This window comes from Cantharellus anzutake, assembly GCF_015039405.1.
Source record: "Cantharellus anzutake strain C23 chromosome Unknown EI90scaffold_304, whole genome shotgun sequence".
In the NCBI taxonomy this organism is placed as follows: domain Eukaryota; kingdom Fungi; phylum Basidiomycota; class Agaricomycetes; order Cantharellales; family Hydnaceae; genus Cantharellus; species Cantharellus anzutake.
The window spans coordinates 1-20,339 of record NW_024067254.1 but is presented as its reverse complement, the minus strand read 5'-3'; the positions used below and the strand labels follow the sequence as shown (position 1 = coordinate 20,339).

Here is a 20,339-nt window from a genome sequence, read left to right as displayed (position 1 = left end):
CAGTGCAATTCCAACAGTAGGAATAAGGGCAACTGTCTAGCTCACAACAACTGGGTAGTGGACACTGGGCCCAGACCTTGCAGAAATCCCGGAGAACCCACCATGGAGTTTTAGGATCAAGGATAGCAAAGTTGAGTGGAGAAAGCAGAGTTTGGCCACCCTCTTTCAACGATCACATACAAGGCCTCTTCAAACATCCTGAGAGGCCTAGATACTGGGTATCCAAGGTGGTCATGGTTGCAAAGCAACCATTCCAGTGAATGTATTAGTGCACTCACAAATGGTCTGTACACGAGTTGTTGTCCTTAGATGGTTAGATACATGTTGAAACAGGAGACATCATCAGCCACAAATGTAATGGTACGGAGACACGAAGGGAGAAAACAAGTTGGACTGCACAGGGGAAACACGAGGGAGGAGCTACAATGGGTATACTGGAGTTTACGAAAATAGAATCATAAATCAAACAAACGTAGGGGGTTGCCAAGTGGGTGTGTAGCGCGGAACGCAAATCAATTTGGAAAGACGAGGATGAGTGCAGCAGAGACAAAGTGTGGGGTGCACGCAGGTAGCGGTGCGCTAAGCTGAAGGCGAGTCGGTGGGTTCGTGAAGGCCAAGGAATTTCCTGAACTTGTGGGACGTTGGATGCTCGCTGCCGTCTTCTGGAGTCTTTGGTAGGATCCGCCTCATGATGACCTGCCATGATCATAGTCAGCATCATTAACTGCTTGAGATCTAGAATACATACCTCACGAGGCAAAATTGGAGTGTCATCCAATACGTGCCTGATAAGTGACCGTTCAGGGAAGGCATGACTATCGCAAGTATCAAAGCGTTTCTGGTACGCCACGACTGCTCGGATAATCTTGGCCTGAGACTCATATTTGGACCAGTTTATCTTAGCCTTGTTGTCAGGCTTGTACGCTGACATGTTCTCAGTAACTCCAGCTGCCCACTTGGTATGCGATGACCTTAGCACAATTTTCGTCAGACGGATGATCCTGAAGTATTCAGAGAAAACTCACAGGTCCACAAGAACTGGGCCCGACGAATTTTGAAGTGCAAGCTTATACGCTTTCGACCCTCCAAAAGCTGAAACAAGTACTTCCATCGAAAGGAAGCGCTTCCATGGCGATTCCTCCACGTCCACCAACTTCTGGTACAAAACTCCCTGATCAGGGACAGCCTGTCGAATTGCATTGATGACAAAGTGAAGAGAAAAGTAATTGTTGTGCTTGCGAAGTGCGTCGGCAACATGAATGAAGTGTTCTGCCACTTTGGCACGCTTGTTATAGCCATCAGGGGCAATGATCATCGAGAGTACCCTGGGATTAGGCAGGTGTCAGTGCGTACTAAAAATTTATTTAGGTTAATAATAGCGAACCAATAGTAGAACCTGTGAGCGACGGCAGACGCAATTTTTTCGAGAACAGTGGGTTGAACAACTTCTTCTTTTCGTTGTGACCTGTAAACGTGCCGCAACCAGTCCCGGGGCTGGGGGAAAATGTTAGCACCCCACTCGTTAAGCTGGAATGACAGGTCGCCCACGGTAACTGAAAGGTAAATCGGTAGAAGGTCCCTCGTAATCTGCTCCGCAACCTCTGGAGAACTCATCTTCAGAAAAATGTCCACAGCTTTATTCAATTCCCTGAGCATAGTCTTAGGGTCAGCATCCAACGGCAGCGGGTTGATCGTCTTCCTCGATGGAGACCGGAAAGAGTCTAGGTACGAAAGTGCTAGCGTCGATCGACTGCGCTTTGGTACCTTCTGATTCGTCAGAGACGAAGGTAAGATCGTAACCGCAATTTTGCGGTCTTCCGTAGGAGACGTGGGCGGCACAGGCAACTGTGCCTTTGACCCATCGCCTCGCTGTGCCGTGGTCTCAGCGGGTCCCGACTCGTCAACTTCCCTCACTGTCGTAGTAGTAGAGACGGCTACTCGGATACCATGGGCCTTCTGCCTTGTCGACCTCTTCTTCTTGACATGACGTCCAGCTTTGCGAGGTCCCTCTGCCTCAGTCATAGTTTCTTCCTCTGATTCTGCAATGGTCCACGCCGCATCCGGGTCATCTTCTATCCTTGCGACACGCTTCGCAACGGGGAGCAAATCGGTTGCATAATGTAACAAATGCGTCCGCTTAACCATCATTCGAAGGATTGTCATGAGCTCAAGATTTGCGCGTTTGCTGGAGAAGTCGTTTGGGTGCTCGTTGAGCCATCGTTCAATGAAACCCGCAATTCTGAAAAGACGAACATCAGGTCGACCGGCTCAAATGGATGTTGTCAAACTGACTTCAGCTCAGTGAAATGTGCCAGTGGTATTTCCACTTGTTCAAGGGCGAGGACTGCCAACCTCTTGCGAAGGGCCGCAAGAACTTTACGCGGGGTAGCAAATTGTCGATAAGTGATGAGGAAAGTGTTGATAAATTCAGTATCTAGACAAATTCAATCAACGCTGTGGTCACAACGTGGCTAGAAACGGAACTAACTGTCAAGTGTCACACAAACATGAATAAGCTTGTTGATAATCGTATCAAAAGTACCAAACAACTGGGGATTATTTCGCTTCCTATCCCGGGAGCGCTGTCAGTGGCAAAGAAAAGAATAGCTAGCTTACGCACTTTGCCAATTGAGCGTCACGGATTGCCTTGTCAACAGGGGACAATTCTGGTGGGGGCGGCAACAGTGGCTTCTGCTTCAGTGGCTTACTTACTTCATCGCCCGAGGGCGCCTCGTCGACCACAGTAATCTTAGGAGTGGTATCGGTACCAGAAGTGACCACAGGGGGGGTTGCAACGCGGTTAAAATCGGGAGGTGTCAAAGGCCTCTCCAAATCGTCCTCATCAACACCAGTGAATCGAACCACACTTGGCCGTCTACCCATGTAAGCACTAGGGACAGTTTTCTTCGGCTCAGGACCAACTAGCTCAGGAAACTGATTTGGAGGTGCCGCGGGCATTGCATCGAGAGTGTTCTCCTTCTCGCCACTTAAACGGATCGAGGCGTCATTTGTCGGCGTGTGAGTACGAGAGGGTGGAAGCGAAGGGAGATGAGCGGCAGGAGGCGAGGGAGGTTCATGCTCGGCAAACTCCCACGTTCTTGGAGAGAGCATTTCAGGAGATGCAGGATTTCTCCAATACTCGCTGTTTCCATACGGCAATCGGCCTTCTCCTGGTAAGGAAGAGAGGGGGGACATTAGATAGCGCTGCAGAGATCAAGGGGATTTACTCGCTTTGTTTGAGTATGCACTTGAAGAGCCATTGAAAGACGTCACGGCATCGTTGCTTACCCTCTTCGGTCTCTGTTGACACCTTCGCTAATCCCGTGGAATAATGGTTGGCACAACGATGAGATAGGTAAGGGTTCACCTGGAACGGCAAATCCGACTTGAGATGAACTTGTACGGCCGGAATTTGCAAGCGATGATACGCTTCTAAGAATCGTCAAGGAGCCTGAGTGTCCACACCACAAACTGATAGGCAACATCCCAACTCACCGCAGAGATCGACAATCTCACGATAACTATCAATATCGCTACCATCGTAGCATATCACCACTGCGTCAATCTTTGAAAGCGGTTCGGGCCAAGCCCACTGCCCGGTATCGTGTTCGATCGCTTCCCGCGTGTCCGGTCTGACAAGCTGTTGGGAGTCCACCTCCAGGAAAACTCCCCGGAAGCGAGTCCGAAGTTCGGATTCTTGCCGCTTCGCCACTATCCATGCTTTGCGAGTAAGAGCTATGGTTTGAAATATCGGGTTAAAAAAGCTAGATGATGGGGCAACCTAATACGCACTAGTTGTTGCTCCAAACTGCGTGGCTGCTGGTTCATACTCCAGGCCCCAACATTTGAGCCCTTTCCAGACGAACTGACTCTTCCCGCACTTCGGTGGGCCAACAATCGCGATAACAAAATCCTCCCCTTGAGGTATTTCCTCAAGTGAAGTTCGCTTCGTGTCTACGAATAAGGTCTTCGTTTGGTCTTTAACTGCCGCACTTGACTGAAATTGTGGGGGAAGCGGTGGGACCGGCGGTGGTGGGGTGGTGCTCCCAGGAAGAAAGCTCGAGGGTGGAGCCCCGGAGGACGCAGAACTGGCATTGGATGCGGTGTGTGGACGAGTACTTGGGAACCCCAAGGGTTCTGCACGGCCTTTGCCCTTCTCAGCGGCAGTCCAGGTCCGAGGTTGTACTCTGTCATCTTCGGACGAAAACAAATGATCAGAAGATATGTCGAGTAGACGCGGCTGCGAGTGACTAGAAAAGAACGCGGCATCATCCCATTCCGTCTCCGTATCCATGCCATCGGTCGTACTCATGTAACCAGTGGGGACAGGTTTGGAGGGCAAGGAACGTAGCCTTTCAGCGATTGAAGTAGACCATCCAATCTTGGATTGCCTGCGAGTGACATTGTGCGATGTTGATTCAATGGAAATGGTGGGGAGAGACTTCGTAACAGAAGAGGGGGCGTGTTTTGATAACTCCATGTCTGATGTAAAACTAGTTGATAACGGGGATTGAAAAGGAGGGGAGTGTGAAAGCGCAGAATCCTCAAGTGGACTTGTGGGAACAACTGCCTGAAATCGTGGGGAGGCACTGAAAGGAGAGGTTGTAGGAGGTGATCTACTGGGTGACCAATCACTAGTAAGGTCAAGAGTATCCGGAGGCATCTCAAGAGGGGGTAGCGCTGGAGTGGATTCGAGATGCGAGTGGGAACGTGTCGAGCGTAGTATACGAGCTAATCGGTCACCAATTTCCTTCGAGGAAGCGAGCTGAAGAAAGTGATCAGAGGTAGCCGAACATGCTCGATGAAACGCAAAACGCGTACCGATTTCCTCTGACGTGGGCCCTCATCATCCGAAGCGGAGCCCGCACGCCTAAAGAGCGACGCCATGACTGGCCAAGTGGACGCGGGAAGCCCGACTCTCAAAGCGTGTGATTATATTTGGGTAGCGATTACAGTAACAAAATTGTCCCACGTGATTTGACAAATCAAAGGATTGCCCATTGTTCATAGTCCGATTGTTTATTTGTCCCTGACACTCGCCACTCAAAACTTGGTCTTTGTGCTTATTTACCTTGTGTCTATCTGTATCCGGGTCGAGCGCCCTATATGTATGCTTCAGCTGCGCCCCCGCCCTGTGTGCTCCACTGGCAAAGGACGGTACTAAATATCTGATATCCCGGAGCTACCCCTGACTTGCCCGTGTGGATTCACTGACGAGCGAACCACCCACAAAGCCAGCGCCGCAATGCACGCGCACGGATAGGGCATAACAAGTAACAAGTTCGCTTCCTAAGCTGAGACTCTGGAGGGACTTTGTCGTTGGCCACGAGTGAGGGACCACAATTACAATGAAACCTAGAAATTAGCATAAGACGAAGGTGGACCCAGAGTATATACAAAAAATAAAGTGTTTAAAACGAATACATAATAATTATTGGTTCGAATCACTGTAAGAAGAGCTGTGAATTGGAATTGAAAAGGTTGATACGTTCCCTCTAAGTCAAAACCTCGGCCTCTCGGTAGCGGCACTTGTGGCAACGCTCGATGCTCTAGCACGGGTCCCTAAAAATCCGGCTTTGAGGTTCTGCTGGGAATGCTGTTCCTCCAAAACCTTGGTCCCGCGTTCCAAAGATTCACGAGGGGTTTCGTCTGCATATGCACCAGGGACTCCTTTACTATAATCCTCGGGTACAACTTGGGTGGGCGAGCCATTATCCTCGTCGACACCATCAGACTCATACGTTGAGTGGTCCAGGGCACTTTGGTAGTCATCTGAGTCATCTGTTGTGAAGGCATAGGATGAAGGGGGCACTGAAACCCGCTTGCGTGAGACAGACGCCGATCCTCTGATGTGTTTTGTACCATTCGCCAAACTAACGCTCATACGGGGGGTGGTATCGACATTAGGGGCGATAGGTGGCTGGGGTGTGCTGGGATTAACTGGAGAAGCAGGCTTTTCTTGCTGAACCAGCTTTGGCGTGGACTGGATCGGAGTTTCGGCAGGCGACTCCTTGATCGACGACGCGCGTTGAAGAAGCGGAGACCTGACACGAGAAGCCCTGCTAACGGGGCCCTTTTGCGAACCGCTCTCCTCTAAGCTTGTCCTTGCACTAGAGACAGACTCGGTGCGATAGTACTTAGCTTCTCGAACAGCATCCAGCTGATATGAGCAGGTCAGCATCTAATGATGACATTAGCTGTGGTGAAAACTGCACCTTGCGCTGAATCTGGAGCATTCTCTGAGCAACGGCGTCACTACGCTCTGAAATGCTTCTATCCATCCCACCAAGCGCATCACTGTGGTCCCGTTTCGTCACCGAGAACCTTCTCAGAGCCTTCTCGGAGAGAGCTGTGGGAGATCTCTTGTCGGTCACCTCCCTAACAGGCCCTATAGTCACAGTGGATTCGCCACCATTGGGATGCGATTCAACAAGCGCCATAGCTTGTTCTTCCGCGAGTGTCGTCGCAGTGCCGAACGAGCGAAGGGTGTGGTTGTGGCTGCTCCCCGTTTCTGGCCCTCCACCATTCCTTGAGCTCGGACGAGAATCGGAACGATGGGAGGACATAGCTGAACCAGGGCGCGATATGACCAGGTCGGAAAGATCGGAGTTGCCGTCACTGAAGGCGATGGACACGAGAGCTCGCTCAATTTGTGCCTCGACCTCAGCAATCATTTGCGAACGTTCGCGTTCCATTTCCTCCATTTCCTCACGCATACGCTCCAGCTCTATCAGAGCCTGGTTGTGCTCAGCCTCAGTTTGAGCCAACTCTGCAATAGAATGTGATGTAAGAAGTCTAAACTCGACGGGACGACGGAATAGATGCCTACTCTGCTTCAGCACTTCCTTTTCCTGGGAAGTAATGGTTACCTGAGCACTCAACCGTTTGCTCTCTCTTTGCTCCTTATTAATTTTCGCACGCAGCTCTGCGGCTTCTGAGCTTAAAGCCTCAGCATACTCTTCAAAGCTAACAAATTTTTGCCTCCAGAGCTCAGACTCTGTCATGAGGAAGTTGAGCCGCCGTGAGAGACGACCAATCTTCGTCTCAAGATCGTCGCGAGCGTCGACGAATGCTGATGCACGTTTGCGGATGGAAGACTGAATAAAGCGTTCTGCAGGAGTGAGACTGCTCGGAGGTTTGACTTGGCCCAGCATCATTAAACGCTTAAACAAGCTGGGCTTCTTATACTGAGGGCGATGAACAGGCTTGAGTCCTAAGTGCGTGGTCGAAGTACCTCCCGTCTCACCTTGTCTCGAAGGACCGCATCGAAGGCTTGCACCACTCTGGTCTGGTGCCACCAGTCGGGCGCACGAATGATCTCGGCGACAGGCGTTGAGGTATTGCCTTTCTTCGTGGTGATCTTGCAAAGGGGGCGGAATCGCCCAGCCGGAAATGCCTCTTTAAATTCACTAGAGAACACGGATGAGGCGATGTTGGATACTTAAACGTATGATTGAGTGTCAGCTACCTGGGAATAGAGTGGTCCGGGTGGAAGTAGGAATTGAAAGCCGCCATGAGTGTGCGACGGGACTTGTCACGCTGAGCCCTCACTGAAACGACACCCAGAGGAGGAGCTGAGCAATTGCTGCGAACGGCACAGTCATTGTCAATGTCAGTGAAAAAGTCCCTACTGATGAACTTACACGTAATTGATATCTCTGTTGTGCAGAGCATTATGAGGAACCCCAACCCACATTGATCCAATTACATAACTCACAGATCGCAAACACAGACTTCAGGTAAGATGGTAGTAATGTACCGGGTTTCAGTCGGCATGCCAATGATCCATGGGCCAGGATCCTAGATAGTTGGGATATTAATTGTACGCTCTAACCAATGCATTTGAACATGCCTCAAGGTAGATTTTCGCATCACGAGCGTGCCTGCATAGCGGGTTATCAAGCATTACAGCTGAATCTTGGGATGCTGGTGAAAAATGGTGATAACATACACTGTGGGCATTGAAACACCATTCCATCCCCGTAATTCGCACAAGTATTTGATAGTGCAGACAGCAATCTGAGAGTAGATGTGAATGACGTTCTTAAACTCGCTGGGAAACGCAAACGTACACCAAGCATAGCTAAGTGTCTAGAAAGGAACAGTATACGCCCGGTTGGAGCCAGGGCCAGCTGAAGGCAAGAAACAAAATGAATAAGTAGCACCAATGCAAAACAAAGAACACACCTCGCAGATGGTAAGGATATTATCCAGGTTTAAGCACCGAAACAAGGGCCACATAGTGAACTTATGGAAGCATGTCAGCTGTTCAGCGTGGCCAAGAATAAAAGATCTGTTACATTGACGTCAACCAATCCCCTTCCAAAATCCAGTCCTCCAGGGAATCGACATACAACTTCCAGTGTCTCGCCTGCGACACCAGCATCTATCTTAACCATCTCGCCCGCCCGGGGGCAGGATACTCTAATATTTTGGAAATCTGACTGAAACGGGATGTGAATATTCCGCCAAGGAGGAATGAGGAAGGCAACACACAGAGTATGTGATTGGACGTCTTTGCTGAAGCGCGCCCATGAGAGAGTAAGATAATCTCTCATCAAATCATAGATGGGATGCCTTGACACAAGCGCTTGAAATCAAGTTCCATTGGTGATTGGTTCACGTCGACAACAATAGTTATACCCACTCAGCGCATAAGGTAGCCAGAACACTGTGTTAGGAGGCAAGAACAGTGTTGAAGCCCCAGGATTCTCCCCTGGCGCGGCCAGACCTGTGATGCCATCAATATCGCTGCCAAGCTCACTGTCTTCGGCCTCAGTGGCGCTCCATGGATTCGGCTTTTTCCTCCTTCCACCGCTGCCTTTCCCCCCTGCTTCTGTGTCTGTTGACACACTGGATACTTTCGGTGACCTGGCCCCCCCGGGCCACTTCTGTGTCGCGCAGCCTCTTCGAGAGTTTTTCGGATTGCGGCGGAACGGTCCTCATCTGCGTGCGACCAAACAGTAAGGCAGACACCATAGTAAGTTATTGCACTAGAAGATGCGTCCGAAGCCGCTGCTGCTGATGTAAAGGTATTTGAGGGGCCAAGGTAGGTTGAAGACGGTCGGGGAAAAGCAGGATCTAGGTACGGACTATTTCCGTGCATTGAACGCTCCCCGTTGGTAGTGGTGCTTAACATGGAAGTACGGAGGATTCCATTGCTCGTCGTGGAGGGCTCGTCCGACGATCCAGGGAGCTGAAAGGTGAACGTATGGACCGTGGAAGGTGGCTGAAGGGTACTGGCAATGATCTCAACCTCACGGGTAAAAGATAGTTTGAGAGATTTAGAGAGCATTTTGCCAAGATCTGTTTTAGTGAGCATCCCAAGACGTCTTGTCCCATCTTCGCCCACCCCTTTCCCGCGGCGTTTCTTCTTTCCCCCAAGTCCAGGGGTAACGCTACTTCCCAGAACTTCTGCGCGCCAGAAGCGTCCTACAGCGCCTGTAGGTCATTCCATTTCTTATTAAGTTCGGAATATCATCATGCATGGAAGCACATGGAAAAATTACCTTCGCAATGATGTACACCCTGAATTGAATCGGTATCGGCGAGGGTCCACGTTTGCGGAGACTTGGGAAGGCCTGACACAAGATATAGACTCGCCAAAGGCAGTGTTGGACTTGAGTTCGGTGGCCCATGTGCTGGCGAAACAGAAAGGAAAGCAGAGCTCGTGGTGCTCTCTCGGTGACTGCGAGGGGTGTGTTTACTGCTGATAGTGCCAGGAGCGCGAGGCGTTGGGGGCGGTTGAAAATCTGCCCCACCTGCAACGGCTAAGCTGGACAACGAAGAAGCACTCGCGTTTCGTGTTGCGAGGTCGCGAGCACTGAGGTGGTCATGAGCAGGCGGATTTTGATTATTGGAGGAAGAAGCGCGTTTTAAGGTTCGACTTATCCAACTCTGATCTTTTTCGGCTGATGGGAGGAAAGATGGCTCGTCTGGAGGCGAGACTTGGAGCGATGGCTTGCGAAAGACGGACATCCGGACCAGAACGGGTCAAGTGAGACACCTGTCCTTAAATGCAAAATAAAGGAACGAAAGAAAAGGCACGATCTGTGAGCAGAGGGTGAATGCTCTTTGTAGTGCACGCTCGGAGACACGATGGAAAGAAACGAAACGAATATTTCCTCTACAAACGGTAACAAGGGACTGTGATTCAGTTTTTGGTATTTTGATGGATTGTAGACATATGTTTGCGCCGGGGACGCGACTGAAAGGACTGCACAGAAAGCTGAAATGGAGGCGGAACTAGCTACTGGTGGTTCTCGCCTCGTAGCCCGTGAACTCAGAACTCTTCCAGAACTGCTCTCTGCGCTCTCTAGAATACAATCGGAAGAGTCGGCGCTCTCTTCTGGTCTCTCTGCTTTGCTAGAAGCTCGAGAGCCGCTGAAGATGTCTTTGGCTCGCCTGAGCTCGTTGAAGCCGCAGATCCATGGCCTTCGTGTCGAGGCCGTCAATGTTTCCGAAAAAGTGGGGGTTACCGCCAAGACTGCTGAACGGGTAAGAGGCAAAGTGCAAGCCCTCGACGAAGAAATGAGAAGGATACGTGAGGCTTTGGAGCGTGTAGGGCTAGTTCTGGATCTGAAAGTTGGCCTCATTCGTCAAATTGCGCTTTCATCGCTTACTATTTTGCGCCCAGTCTTCCTTGGACTATCTCCGCTCCGCTATGGAGTCCAGAGATTGGGAATCCGCCTCAAGACACTGTTCGCGGGCCATGTCTATACCCGAAGACATTATCTGTGGCCGTTTCACAGATGCGACTGTGGTAAGTCCCTTTGGTTCTTGATCTTTTCCGAGGTTGATAATGTGGTCTCAGTAGCCGAGTGCCGAATCGCATCTTCCTCCGATAGAGACATTGTCGGAAGCGCGGAACTATCTCCTGCACACTTTCCGGGATAACTTTGAGCGAGCCGTTGCGGCCAGAGATTCAGCCGGGATAACTCGGTTCTTTAAACTATTTCCTACTATTGGTTGGGAAAAAGAGGGCCTAGCGGCATATTCAGATTTTGTAGTCGACCTGGTGAGGAGCAGACCGATATCATCGGGAAAGAGTCAGTCTATGCTTTTCTTGCCAATGACATAGTCAAACATCTTTCCGACCAGCTTCTTCGCCCATGCATTATGTCTCTTCCCTCACTTCGCTGTTCGAAAGCATTGCCATTATTGTTTCTCAGCACCAGCCTGTAGTCGAAAAATACTACGGAGACAGCAAGATGCGATCAGTCATTGAGCGACTTCTGGGGGAGTCTGATAGAGCCGTTGTGGGGTTGGTTGAAAACTGGGAGGAAGACCGACAAGCCAGAAGGAAGGCTCGTCCCCGTTCGATCTCAGCGATGGACATGGAATATACTGACGGATGTTCACTGCATAGCTTCAAGATACAATGAATATACACTTCCCCAGCCTCGTCACTGGCGCTCAAAGAAGGCAGGTGGCTGCGACAATAGAGGTCGAATCTGCTGATCCACGTGAAATTGACCAATTCCTATCCGAACTGTCCGGCATGGTTGGACGGTGGAGCCTTTTCCATCATTTCCTTTATGAGCGTCTCAAAGTGAGTCCATAATTCATCTTTGTGTCCGACCCTCTCCTTACATCTGTGAAAGGACACGGAGGCGCAATCTCCCTCCGATAAAAACGGCTCGAGGTCTAGTGTTACATCATCTGATATTCTAACCGTCCTTCAAGCTACAAAATCTGCCTCCATTTTCGATAAAATCGTGTCAACTTATTATCTCCCGCTCGAATCCTGGTATCTCCGTGCCATCATTGACAAATCACATCGTCTTTCTGCCATCGACTCTTCGGCCACCCCTCCACAGAACACGACACCGGATGACGTTTTCTACGTCCTCAAAGCGGTTCTGACCAGAATGATAAGTTTAGGGACGTTGAGTCATCTGAAGGATTTATTGTTGATGGTGAAAGCGACTCTGGAAAGGGACTATTCGGCAATAATCAAAACAAAAATGGATGAAGTTTACACCAGCAAGCCGGGGTCCACTTCAGTGAAGACCGAGAAAGCGGAGAAAGAAAACCGAATTGCGTTCATGGTGGGCAATTTGTCCCATTCTCGTTTTACTCTTTCTGATCGTCAAATATTGTAGATTCTGTTAAATGACTTATCAATATCCACGAGTCATACAGAGACGCTTGTTCGGAACCTTATTTCATCTACACTCATCACCCAAAGCTATCTTGACATTGAGGTAGAAACTGCTCAGAAAACAGTGTCATCCCTCCTTGGCATAACCGGGACGTTCAAATCTGTTCTCCATGTATGCATACTCTGTGTTGGACGTCACATCAGGACTGACACCTCCCAACCGATATTCAGGCTGGAATTGAGCAGCTGTTCAACCAACTCATCCGACCCAAATTACGCCAATTCGTTGCCGACATTTACAAAGACGTTTCATACAACCTTGACCAGGACGCACATACTGCTGCAGAATACAATGATGTGGTTCGGAAACGCTTTGCCAGACTATGGGGCGCTTTACTTGATGGCTTCCAGGTAAGTTTTTTTCCAGATTCCGCATTATGGGGGGAAAAATTGTTCCTTAGGACACATTGACGGGAGGGAATTACCATCAATTCTTCCTCCTCACTGTAGAAGTCCTTACTCGCCATTGGGAAAAACAGATATTAACCATGAGATTTTCGGAGGTTTGTACCCTAATCTTTATCGTTGTCCGTCTAAACATGGGCAATTACCGGCTGGCACAGTTGGGGGCTCTCCGCTTCGATCGTGATCTCCGTTCCGTATCAGGCTATCTAAGCACTCTGGCAGAGTTCGGTGACGGCCGGGAAAAGTTCCAACGACTCCAACAGATCTCGACAATTTTGAACCTAGATGAGGTGAGTTCATCTCTTTCATTCCATACCGGGAATTGAATGGTTTCTTCGCGAATTTCAAGGAAGAGGATGCAGATGAATTTTATAGTGGTTCGGGTATTGTATGGAGATTGAGCGCTAATGACGTTAAAACCATCGTGGGTTTGAGGACATGAACTGAATCTCATCGATTTAATTTTTGCCGACTTCCGTGCTCCAACCGTGAGCCTCGCTTGTGTATCTGCCAGGCGTTACTGAAGACGGCCATAGAGGTACGTGCAACAAGATTACTGTCTCGGACTCGAGAACCCGGAATTCCGAAATCTCCGCTGCCCGCTTCGTGTGTTTCCAGCAAATAAATATACAGTCCACACCCAATCAACTGTTCGGGAACTAGTGTCTCGTCTGAAGAGTCGACCGGCTGTGACTTGGTTCTTCAACTAAACGCTACAGTCATGCATATTCATTACCAGATAGATAGATATCGAGTGAGGGAGATGCCCGACGCCCCTATGCTTGTATAAGCCCAGCTTCCACAAGAGGGACTCCGTTTTGCATGTTCGGTTGTGATGGTGCCCGCCGTCCCTGATCCAGAGAGAACCACTCACTGCCGTCTCACATACATCCAGTCCCGTAAGCAATCATCATTGCATCACTCCCTGTACACCCAGTGGCCTTTCAAGGACTTTCAGTTGCAACAATGATATGGAACCTAGACGTCTAGCAAGGGGCGCGCGCAGATCTGACAATGAGGGGGCTCGCTCGTGCTCAAGTAGGTCCCTGGCACTGAACGGTCATTTGATCACTGGGACCGACATACTACTCCAACTGGGAGGAGTCATTGAGGGCGAGCGCGAGTATCAGGCTAGGCACAGCTCCGCTTCAACGTAACCTTTGGGCCTCCCATACAGGCCATGGTGCCTTCCGGCTAAAACGAAATGCTTATAAATGCTATTGGAATAATGGCGGTTTACGCTAGCGAAATGTCGCTCAGTTCCGTAGTACGTGAACATTCCAATATAGGCTGGTTACCTGTCTACAAAACCACCAAATGGCCAATCACCTTTTCCAGTGCCGACGGAGTCGCTTCGATGGTTCATTTCCAAATCAAATACCCAGCATAGATCTGAGGGCAATATCCTCCGATGGAATAGAGGAAGGTGGGAAGTTCGAAATGGTCTGTTATTAGGCAGGTTACCAGCCTAGTCTGTTATAGGAGAAGTAGGGAAAGAAAGTTCCTTTAAAAGGGTTCTGTTCAAAGGAGGTCGATGAGGGGATTCGGACGAAAGAACTAGCTCCCCAAGTTACGGACATGCAACAAGGATTGATGGGACTACATCGATCGAAATGGGGCGGACTTTCGTATCAAGAACATAATGAGTCAACTTTAATTCCGTAAGTGGGAATGCCGTTTAGCGAAATCTATGAGTTCTTGGTTTGAGATAATAAGTGGCGGGTATGTGCGAAGAGAAAAGGTTATAGACGGGGCAGTGAATTGGTTCATATCGTAAAATGAGGGACTCAAACGAGGGAGACATGCAGCTAAAGTCTCAAGGTTATCACGGTGGTCGGGGATTGTCTGGAAGAGGAATCGAAATATGTTGTCCGATGCATCATCTAAGATGTGCAGCTTAGATTCTTCATCCCCGCGACCGCAAACGCAGCAGAAGCAGAGCTATATGGCATGGACATGTGTGCCCTTTCTAGAGCAGAGAATGGAGTGAGCGACAAAGTTGACTAGACTTGTGGAAAATCCTTTGTGCTTTGGAGTGGGCAAAAATGCCGAATTTCGGCAATTGAGCCAGCTAGGAGCATTGAGGATGATGTGCCAATCACTGGTGAATGACATCAAACGTTGAAGTTGGGGCAACGCATCGGAGAGGAAGAACACATCTGTATCACTAGTGAGTTGAGGCAATGTTTGAAAGAGGAAAGCGGCATATCTACCCAGTGTGATATCGTAGAACGAGAGAGAGAGATTCCGTAATTTCACCATGGATATCAAACGTCAGATTTGAAAAACACGGCACACAAGGTCGGGGCACGAATGGAACTACTATATTAAATCCCTTCATGAATTCCGGTGACATATACTCACTGTCGCCCAACGTGAATGGCGAAGGTCTCGATCCATTAAAGAAACAATTCTATTGCTGGAAAGTTTTCGGATTCCATGATGCTCCCTCCCCACAATGTTAAAGAGCTGCATCATCTCAAGTTTCCCATAATGGCAACAGCATTCCATATCTTGCACACGATTGAACATGATACGAGAGTGGGACAGTCACAGCACCGAAAGACGGACAAGAGAAACTCGAGTGAACTCAGCACTTCGCATTAAAGGCACCCCGCAGTGTAAAGACTAGGTGAGGGCTTCTCAGAATCAAGGGATTCAAATTGATTACATAATCTCCCAAGTCTGGCCACTTGTCACGCTCCATTTGGTGTTCCAAGCTGACAGATTTAACTTCCTACACGCCAGCACCTCGTTGCTACCCTTTAGCTGCAAGGGAAAGCCTGCTAGTATAACCACTGGGCCTCAGACTATTCGGGCTCCTTCGCGGGACGCGTGAAGTCACATCCTCCCTGTCTTCTACCCCTGTTTCTTTTGTATATTTGGACGCTGTACCTTTCACAATCCATTCTTCATGCAGAGATTAGTTGATAGTCAACGGGACCCAGACCCATTCATTCGGGGGAACGACTGGTGGAAAATATTGCAGCGGGGTAACATATTTCTTTCTGTTCTCGCATCAGAGCCGGTCGAAATCGCTCCGCGTAGAAGTGTATACTGGTTTTTTGGCTTGCACATCTTCATTCTGATGCTTCTTCGGACCAAGGCATCCAGATCAGCACGTTTGTCAACTATAGCCGCCTCTGTTGTGTCGATTAGGAGCATGAGCAAATCTAATATTTTGCGCTGACTTGAACAGGAAATTCATTGCGTTAATATTCCGTGCTAACTTCCACCGAGTTAGGATCTAGTGACAGACAGTACCAGGTATGTCATCTGACAGAGTCCGCACGGCACCTAGCTCCAATTCCCGGTTGCCACGTTGGCCGCATGATCCACCGGAGGTATCAACTGACATGGGGCAGATGCGAGTTCTCTTCCTGAATATCTTTCTGCATTGTCCGGAGTACGCATTCACAGAAATTAGCATCCAGTTTTGAGAACTTATCATTCTTTCCACCGCATCATTGGCCGGAGTCAATACGGGTGAAATTGAACGATTGCATTCTACTGCGGGTCATTGCAGAACATCTTCGAGTGGCCTTGGGCAGAAATGATTTCATGCACGACCAGGGATGCCTCATCACTAAGAGTTTTCACACATCGCGATCTCCGCGAAGGAAACGGTGTTGGAGGCATCGGGGCCAACAGCTGCGGTACGGGTGAAGACCGATGCCCTGAAATGCGGACAGAGGTCAGCATGGCGCATATTGTTGTAAAGTGGGACTGCCACATGCACACACACATGCCGGGTCCCCATGTTGAGAGATGAGCGGCAGACGATCATCTACTTTTGGCTCAAACCGTCCAGCCACCTGAATAGAAGCGGGCGGCCGGGCAAAGTTCCGGCTGTTGTGCACAGCCAAAACATGTGAAGAACCAACCCCACGATGGTGTTGCCCTTTATTTTGTTCAGAAGCCACGAGGCAAGCGGGGATGTTGCTCGACACTTCCATCAAGGGCATCCCTTTGATATCCTATCAATTCACCAACGCACAGCTGTGTGAACATAGTTGTGAGTGATTTATCAAGAGCGCTATCGGCGGAACATAAAGTCCAAGTGCTGGAGCCAAACGTCACTGCAGCCTCTCTTCAGGATGACAGCCCTTTCTCATGGTTTCTACTTGATGGTCACCATCACAGCATCGTTGTGCATCATCGCTCACACTTGAGCTCGCACACGGCAATCAAACAGGAATTCATGAGGGTAGAAGTGGCGTGGTAGTTCGACACCAGTTGGCGAGGATTCTCATTCCAGCATATCAAATGTGCAGAACAACGACATCCCTACTCGCCAAGGAGAAGCGAGCCCGTGATAGCTGAGGAGTGAGGCCAACACTGCCACCTACTGTGGTAAAGGGCCAGCATTCAAAAGGAAGCGACAAACCGAAAGGGGAGATTCGGCGGCTTGATCGGGGCATAAAAAACCTCCCAAAAATTTGAGAAAGCCGTTGCCGTGGCGGAGCAAGCATATCAGCCAGCAGCCGCATGAAAACAATCAAGCTCGTGGGTAGTAACAGAAATACGATTCATCACTGTCACGTCAGGCGAGCTCTTAGAATGATGCTGTACTAGGTTCAAGCGCTCACGGCTGATCAATGCCATCGTTTTGAATGACAACCCGTTCGAGCATGTGAAATTGCTACGCCCCGAAAGGTTCCACGTACCAAGGATCTTGATGATAGCGCGGGATGGAGGACAGACACCGGCCATTAGTTCGACCATGTAAAGAGTACCCCAAGGAGTGTATTGTCGTAACGGTGCTTATGTTGTCACTGGTGATCCGGCTCTCCTGAACTGAACGGATCACAGCAAAGCTAAACACCGTTATGTAACTTGTAAATCTAGCTAACGTTGTTCGCCTTTTCGACAAAATAAAGTTGCCTGACCCCAAGAACGATTTTTTTCTAGAGTTGATTCCGTAATCAAATCTTGGATCCGAAGGATACATCCGTTCTGTCGACACCACGATTATGTAATGTACGATGGCTTTACAACCTTGATCCACCGCATTGGCTTCGCACAGCCGACAAACTCGCCAGTTCCGTAACATCCTTCTCCCAGAGAATAAACGAATTAGATGCTGCACAGCGAATATTGTTGAATTCTGCGTCGAAAAAACTTAATTGACTCGCCTCAAAGATGGAATACGCATTATACACTCTTGGCTCCGTGGAAATCTACTTTTAATCTACCTTTATAATGAGACAACTATAGCCCGTTATCCCTCTCCACCCTGTCAGCGTCCTTCCTATCTTCCGTGCTCACCAGAGTCTGACTGCGCAATAAGACGACTCATGCCCTCCCTTTTCGAAGACGGACCCGAGTGAGTAGAAACACACGAGGCTCAAGCAGCAGCTCTGAATCGCCGGCCTGTCCACTGACTTCTGGGATTTGTTGCTTTGGTCCATTATCCAGGTATAAGGCTCGCCTCTCCAAACCGTATGAGCTGCCTGCGGTGACACTCAAGGACATACATAATGCGGTCCCAAAACACCTCCACAAGAAAAATACATTAAAGGGCGTCCGCTACGCATTGCGAGATGCTTTCTTTTGCTATTCACTCTATCAGGTACTGTTCACAATTCCCCCCTTAATGGACACAGCTCATCCATGATGCGATCACTTCTTATAGCTAGCCAAGTTCATCGATCCTTCTATTACCTACCTCTCCACTAGCACTCGCTTTCATCCCTTTACGCTTTCCTTACTTAAATGGACACTATGGTCCACCTATTGGTTTTTCCAATCGCTAGTTGGCGGGGGATCTTTTGCATTGGCCACGACGCGGGCCATGGGACTCTCTCCGACTACCAGCTCATCAACCATACCATTGGCTACATTGCGCACACTTTCATCCTCGCACCCTACTGGGCATGGAGGCATTCTCACCACCTACATCACAAGACAACAGGCTCGATGGAACGTGATGAGAATTACGTACCGAAGACAAGGTCTGAGCTGAAAATGGCATCTGGGGATATGATGAAGAGAGCAGATTACGAAGAAATCTTCGGAGAGACCCCGATTTGGACTTTGGGTCGAATGCTGGTCATGCAGTTGATGGGATGGCAGTTGTACCTTACATACAACACCCTCGGCTCACCGATGTATCCTCCAGGAACAAATGTGAGTCTTTCTGCTTCTTTGGGGTCACCCCAAGCGGGGCTTATTTAGTACTTCCCTTAGCACTGGTCCCCTTCTTCAGCGCTCTTCAAAAAATCAGACCGCGTCCCAATCCTCTTCACTAACACGCTCCTTTTCACATGGATCTCCATTTTGGGTCTCTGGACGTACAACACATCCATTTCCACTTTCGTAAAATACTACTTCATCCCTTACCTCTTCACCAATCACTGGATCGTCATGTTCACTTTCCTCCATCATACCGATCCTACGATGCCTCACTTCCGCAAAGACACTTGGACATTCCTTCGTGGCGCAGTTACAACCGTTGATCGCCCCTTGCTTGGCTGGATGGGCCGTTTCTTCCTCCATAACATCTCCCACGACCACGTGGCTCACCACTTCTTCAGCGGGATTCCGTTTTGGAATGGTCCTGAATTAAGCGAACATGTCCGTAAGGCGATGGGAAGTGACTACAATGGGGACAGTACGAATACGTTTAGGGCCTTGTACAGGAGCTTCACCCAGTGCGAGTTTGTGGAGGATGACGGGGACATTATTATGTGGAAGAACAAGAAAGGAGAGGCTGCGAGGAAAATTGCTGGTACAATAGAGGTGCCTTTGAGTGGTGACCAGTCCGCTGAGGCTGATCGGTCACAGTAGGCGGGATCCCCTCCACAACTAGAATATCCTGTATAATAATCTTGTTTTATCCCCCATCTAACATATGCCGTGTGGGTTGGATCGAGACGGTTATCTATCAACTTTTGGTCCGCCACTCGCATGACGGCTTGCGAAGGCATAAGGATTTTTGATCGCCTAAAAGAGGCATCTCCGTGGAAAATCCGGGCAAGCGAACACAAACCGTTTCGTAACATGGGTGCAGAGCGGTTGCGTGAAGTGTTACATAAGTTGTGACGCAGTCACATACAACAGTCTTCCATCAATCAAAAGTAGTCCCGCAGCCCAGCGCAGAGATATCCTCTCTCCGGGTCAGTTGCCGGTTCTGACATAAGACCGCTGGAGAAGATCTGCGGGGGCTGTGCGTACGCAGCCAGGGTTCGGATCCTGTGCAATAGCTGGCAGTGCCAACCCTGAATTTCTCCTATTTCCCTCGGTGTTTGGATACCCAAACACGCACGACCAAGGCAGCCAGGGCCCATTGCACAATGAAGGCACGACAGCCATATGCATGTCGTGAGGAGTCAAACTGCGAATTGCGCGCATGTACCCCTCGTTCACGCGCACGGAACATGGTGCCTCCACTTTTCATCCGTGATACCAAAACCTTTGTTGGGGAACCATCATACCATGTCTAAGAGATGGCGGCCCCCCTGTTAATCAACAGCATCGTATGATGTATCCCTGAACAAATGATTCAAGGCAGGGACTCAGCCACACGACGCAGTAGGAACGCGGAAAATCGCGGCACGTTCGTCAGATTTATAGTAGCCGCCCGATCTCAAGCGGTGAATGTAAGGCGAGATCCTATATGGTCAGGCAGTGCTGCATCAGTGAACGTGCTAGCAAGTCTTTTTCGGCTGCCAAAGTTGTGACTCGGTTCTACCGTAAAAACCTAGCTACCAGTTCTCGTCGAGGTTGAGTTGAGCTGATTCGTATTTTGATGATCGAAGCTTTGTTGATC

At 49.5% G+C, this 20,339-nt stretch overlaps 4 protein-coding genes across 4 annotated transcripts; 2 read left to right on the top strand and 2 right to left on the bottom strand.

Annotated features, from left to right (window-relative positions):
- Positions 1–216: 216 nt before the first annotated feature.
- On the bottom strand, positions 217–4,960 carry EI90DRAFT_3296331 (uncharacterized protein). The gene is made up of 11 exons (XM_039067471.1): positions 4,822–4,960; positions 3,793–4,765; positions 3,496–3,735; positions 3,232–3,432; positions 2,621–3,170; positions 2,489–2,568; positions 2,293–2,434; positions 1,385–2,239; positions 1,026–1,325; positions 749–971; positions 217–696 (listed from the first exon to the last, which is right to left on the bottom strand). The coding sequence occupies exons 1-11, from the start codon at positions 4,885–4,887 to the stop codon at positions 580–582; spliced, it is 3,747 nt and encodes a 1,248-aa protein (XP_038907526.1). The 5' UTR covers positions 4,888–4,960; the 3' UTR covers positions 217–579.
- Positions 4,961–5,352: 392 nt separating this feature from the next.
- EI90DRAFT_3161564 (AEX-3 domain-containing protein) lies at positions 5,353–10,169 on the bottom strand. Its single transcript, XM_039066274.1, has 14 exons — positions 9,510–10,169; positions 8,890–9,441; positions 8,648–8,836; positions 8,301–8,590; positions 8,188–8,247; positions 8,073–8,132; positions 7,952–8,019; positions 7,835–7,883; positions 7,718–7,800; positions 7,644–7,658; positions 7,469–7,585; positions 7,247–7,409; positions 6,216–7,187; positions 5,353–6,160 (listed from the first exon to the last, which is right to left on the bottom strand). The coding sequence occupies exons 1-14, from the start codon at positions 9,976–9,978 to the stop codon at positions 5,501–5,503; spliced, it is 3,747 nt and encodes a 1,248-aa protein (XP_038907525.1). The 5' UTR covers positions 9,979–10,169; the 3' UTR covers positions 5,353–5,500.
- Positions 10,170–10,199: 30 nt separating this feature from the next.
- EI90DRAFT_1361393 (COG4 transport protein-domain-containing protein) lies at positions 10,200–13,360 on the top strand. Its single transcript, XM_039051730.1, has 11 exons — positions 10,200–10,584; positions 10,637–10,762; positions 10,817–11,048; positions 11,101–11,306; positions 11,369–11,551; positions 11,604–12,050; positions 12,105–12,275; positions 12,335–12,514; positions 12,565–12,666; positions 12,727–12,858; positions 12,918–13,360. Exons 1-11 carry the CDS (start codon positions 10,234–10,236, stop codon positions 13,008–13,010), a joined length of 2,223 nt encoding a protein of 740 aa, XP_038907524.1. The 5' UTR covers positions 10,200–10,233; the 3' UTR covers positions 13,011–13,360.
- A 4,505-nt stretch (positions 13,361–17,865) lies between these two features.
- EI90DRAFT_3161562 (fatty acid conjugase) lies at positions 17,866–19,503 on the top strand (the record flags this gene model as incomplete). The annotated part of the gene is made up of 5 exons (XM_039066273.1): positions 17,866–17,894; positions 17,987–18,140; positions 18,204–18,323; positions 18,386–18,697; positions 18,758–19,503. 5 exons carry the CDS (start codon positions 17,866–17,868, stop codon positions 19,355–19,357), a joined length of 1,215 nt encoding a protein of 404 aa, XP_038907523.1. The 3' UTR covers positions 19,358–19,503.
- Positions 19,504–20,339: the final 836 nt, after the last annotated feature.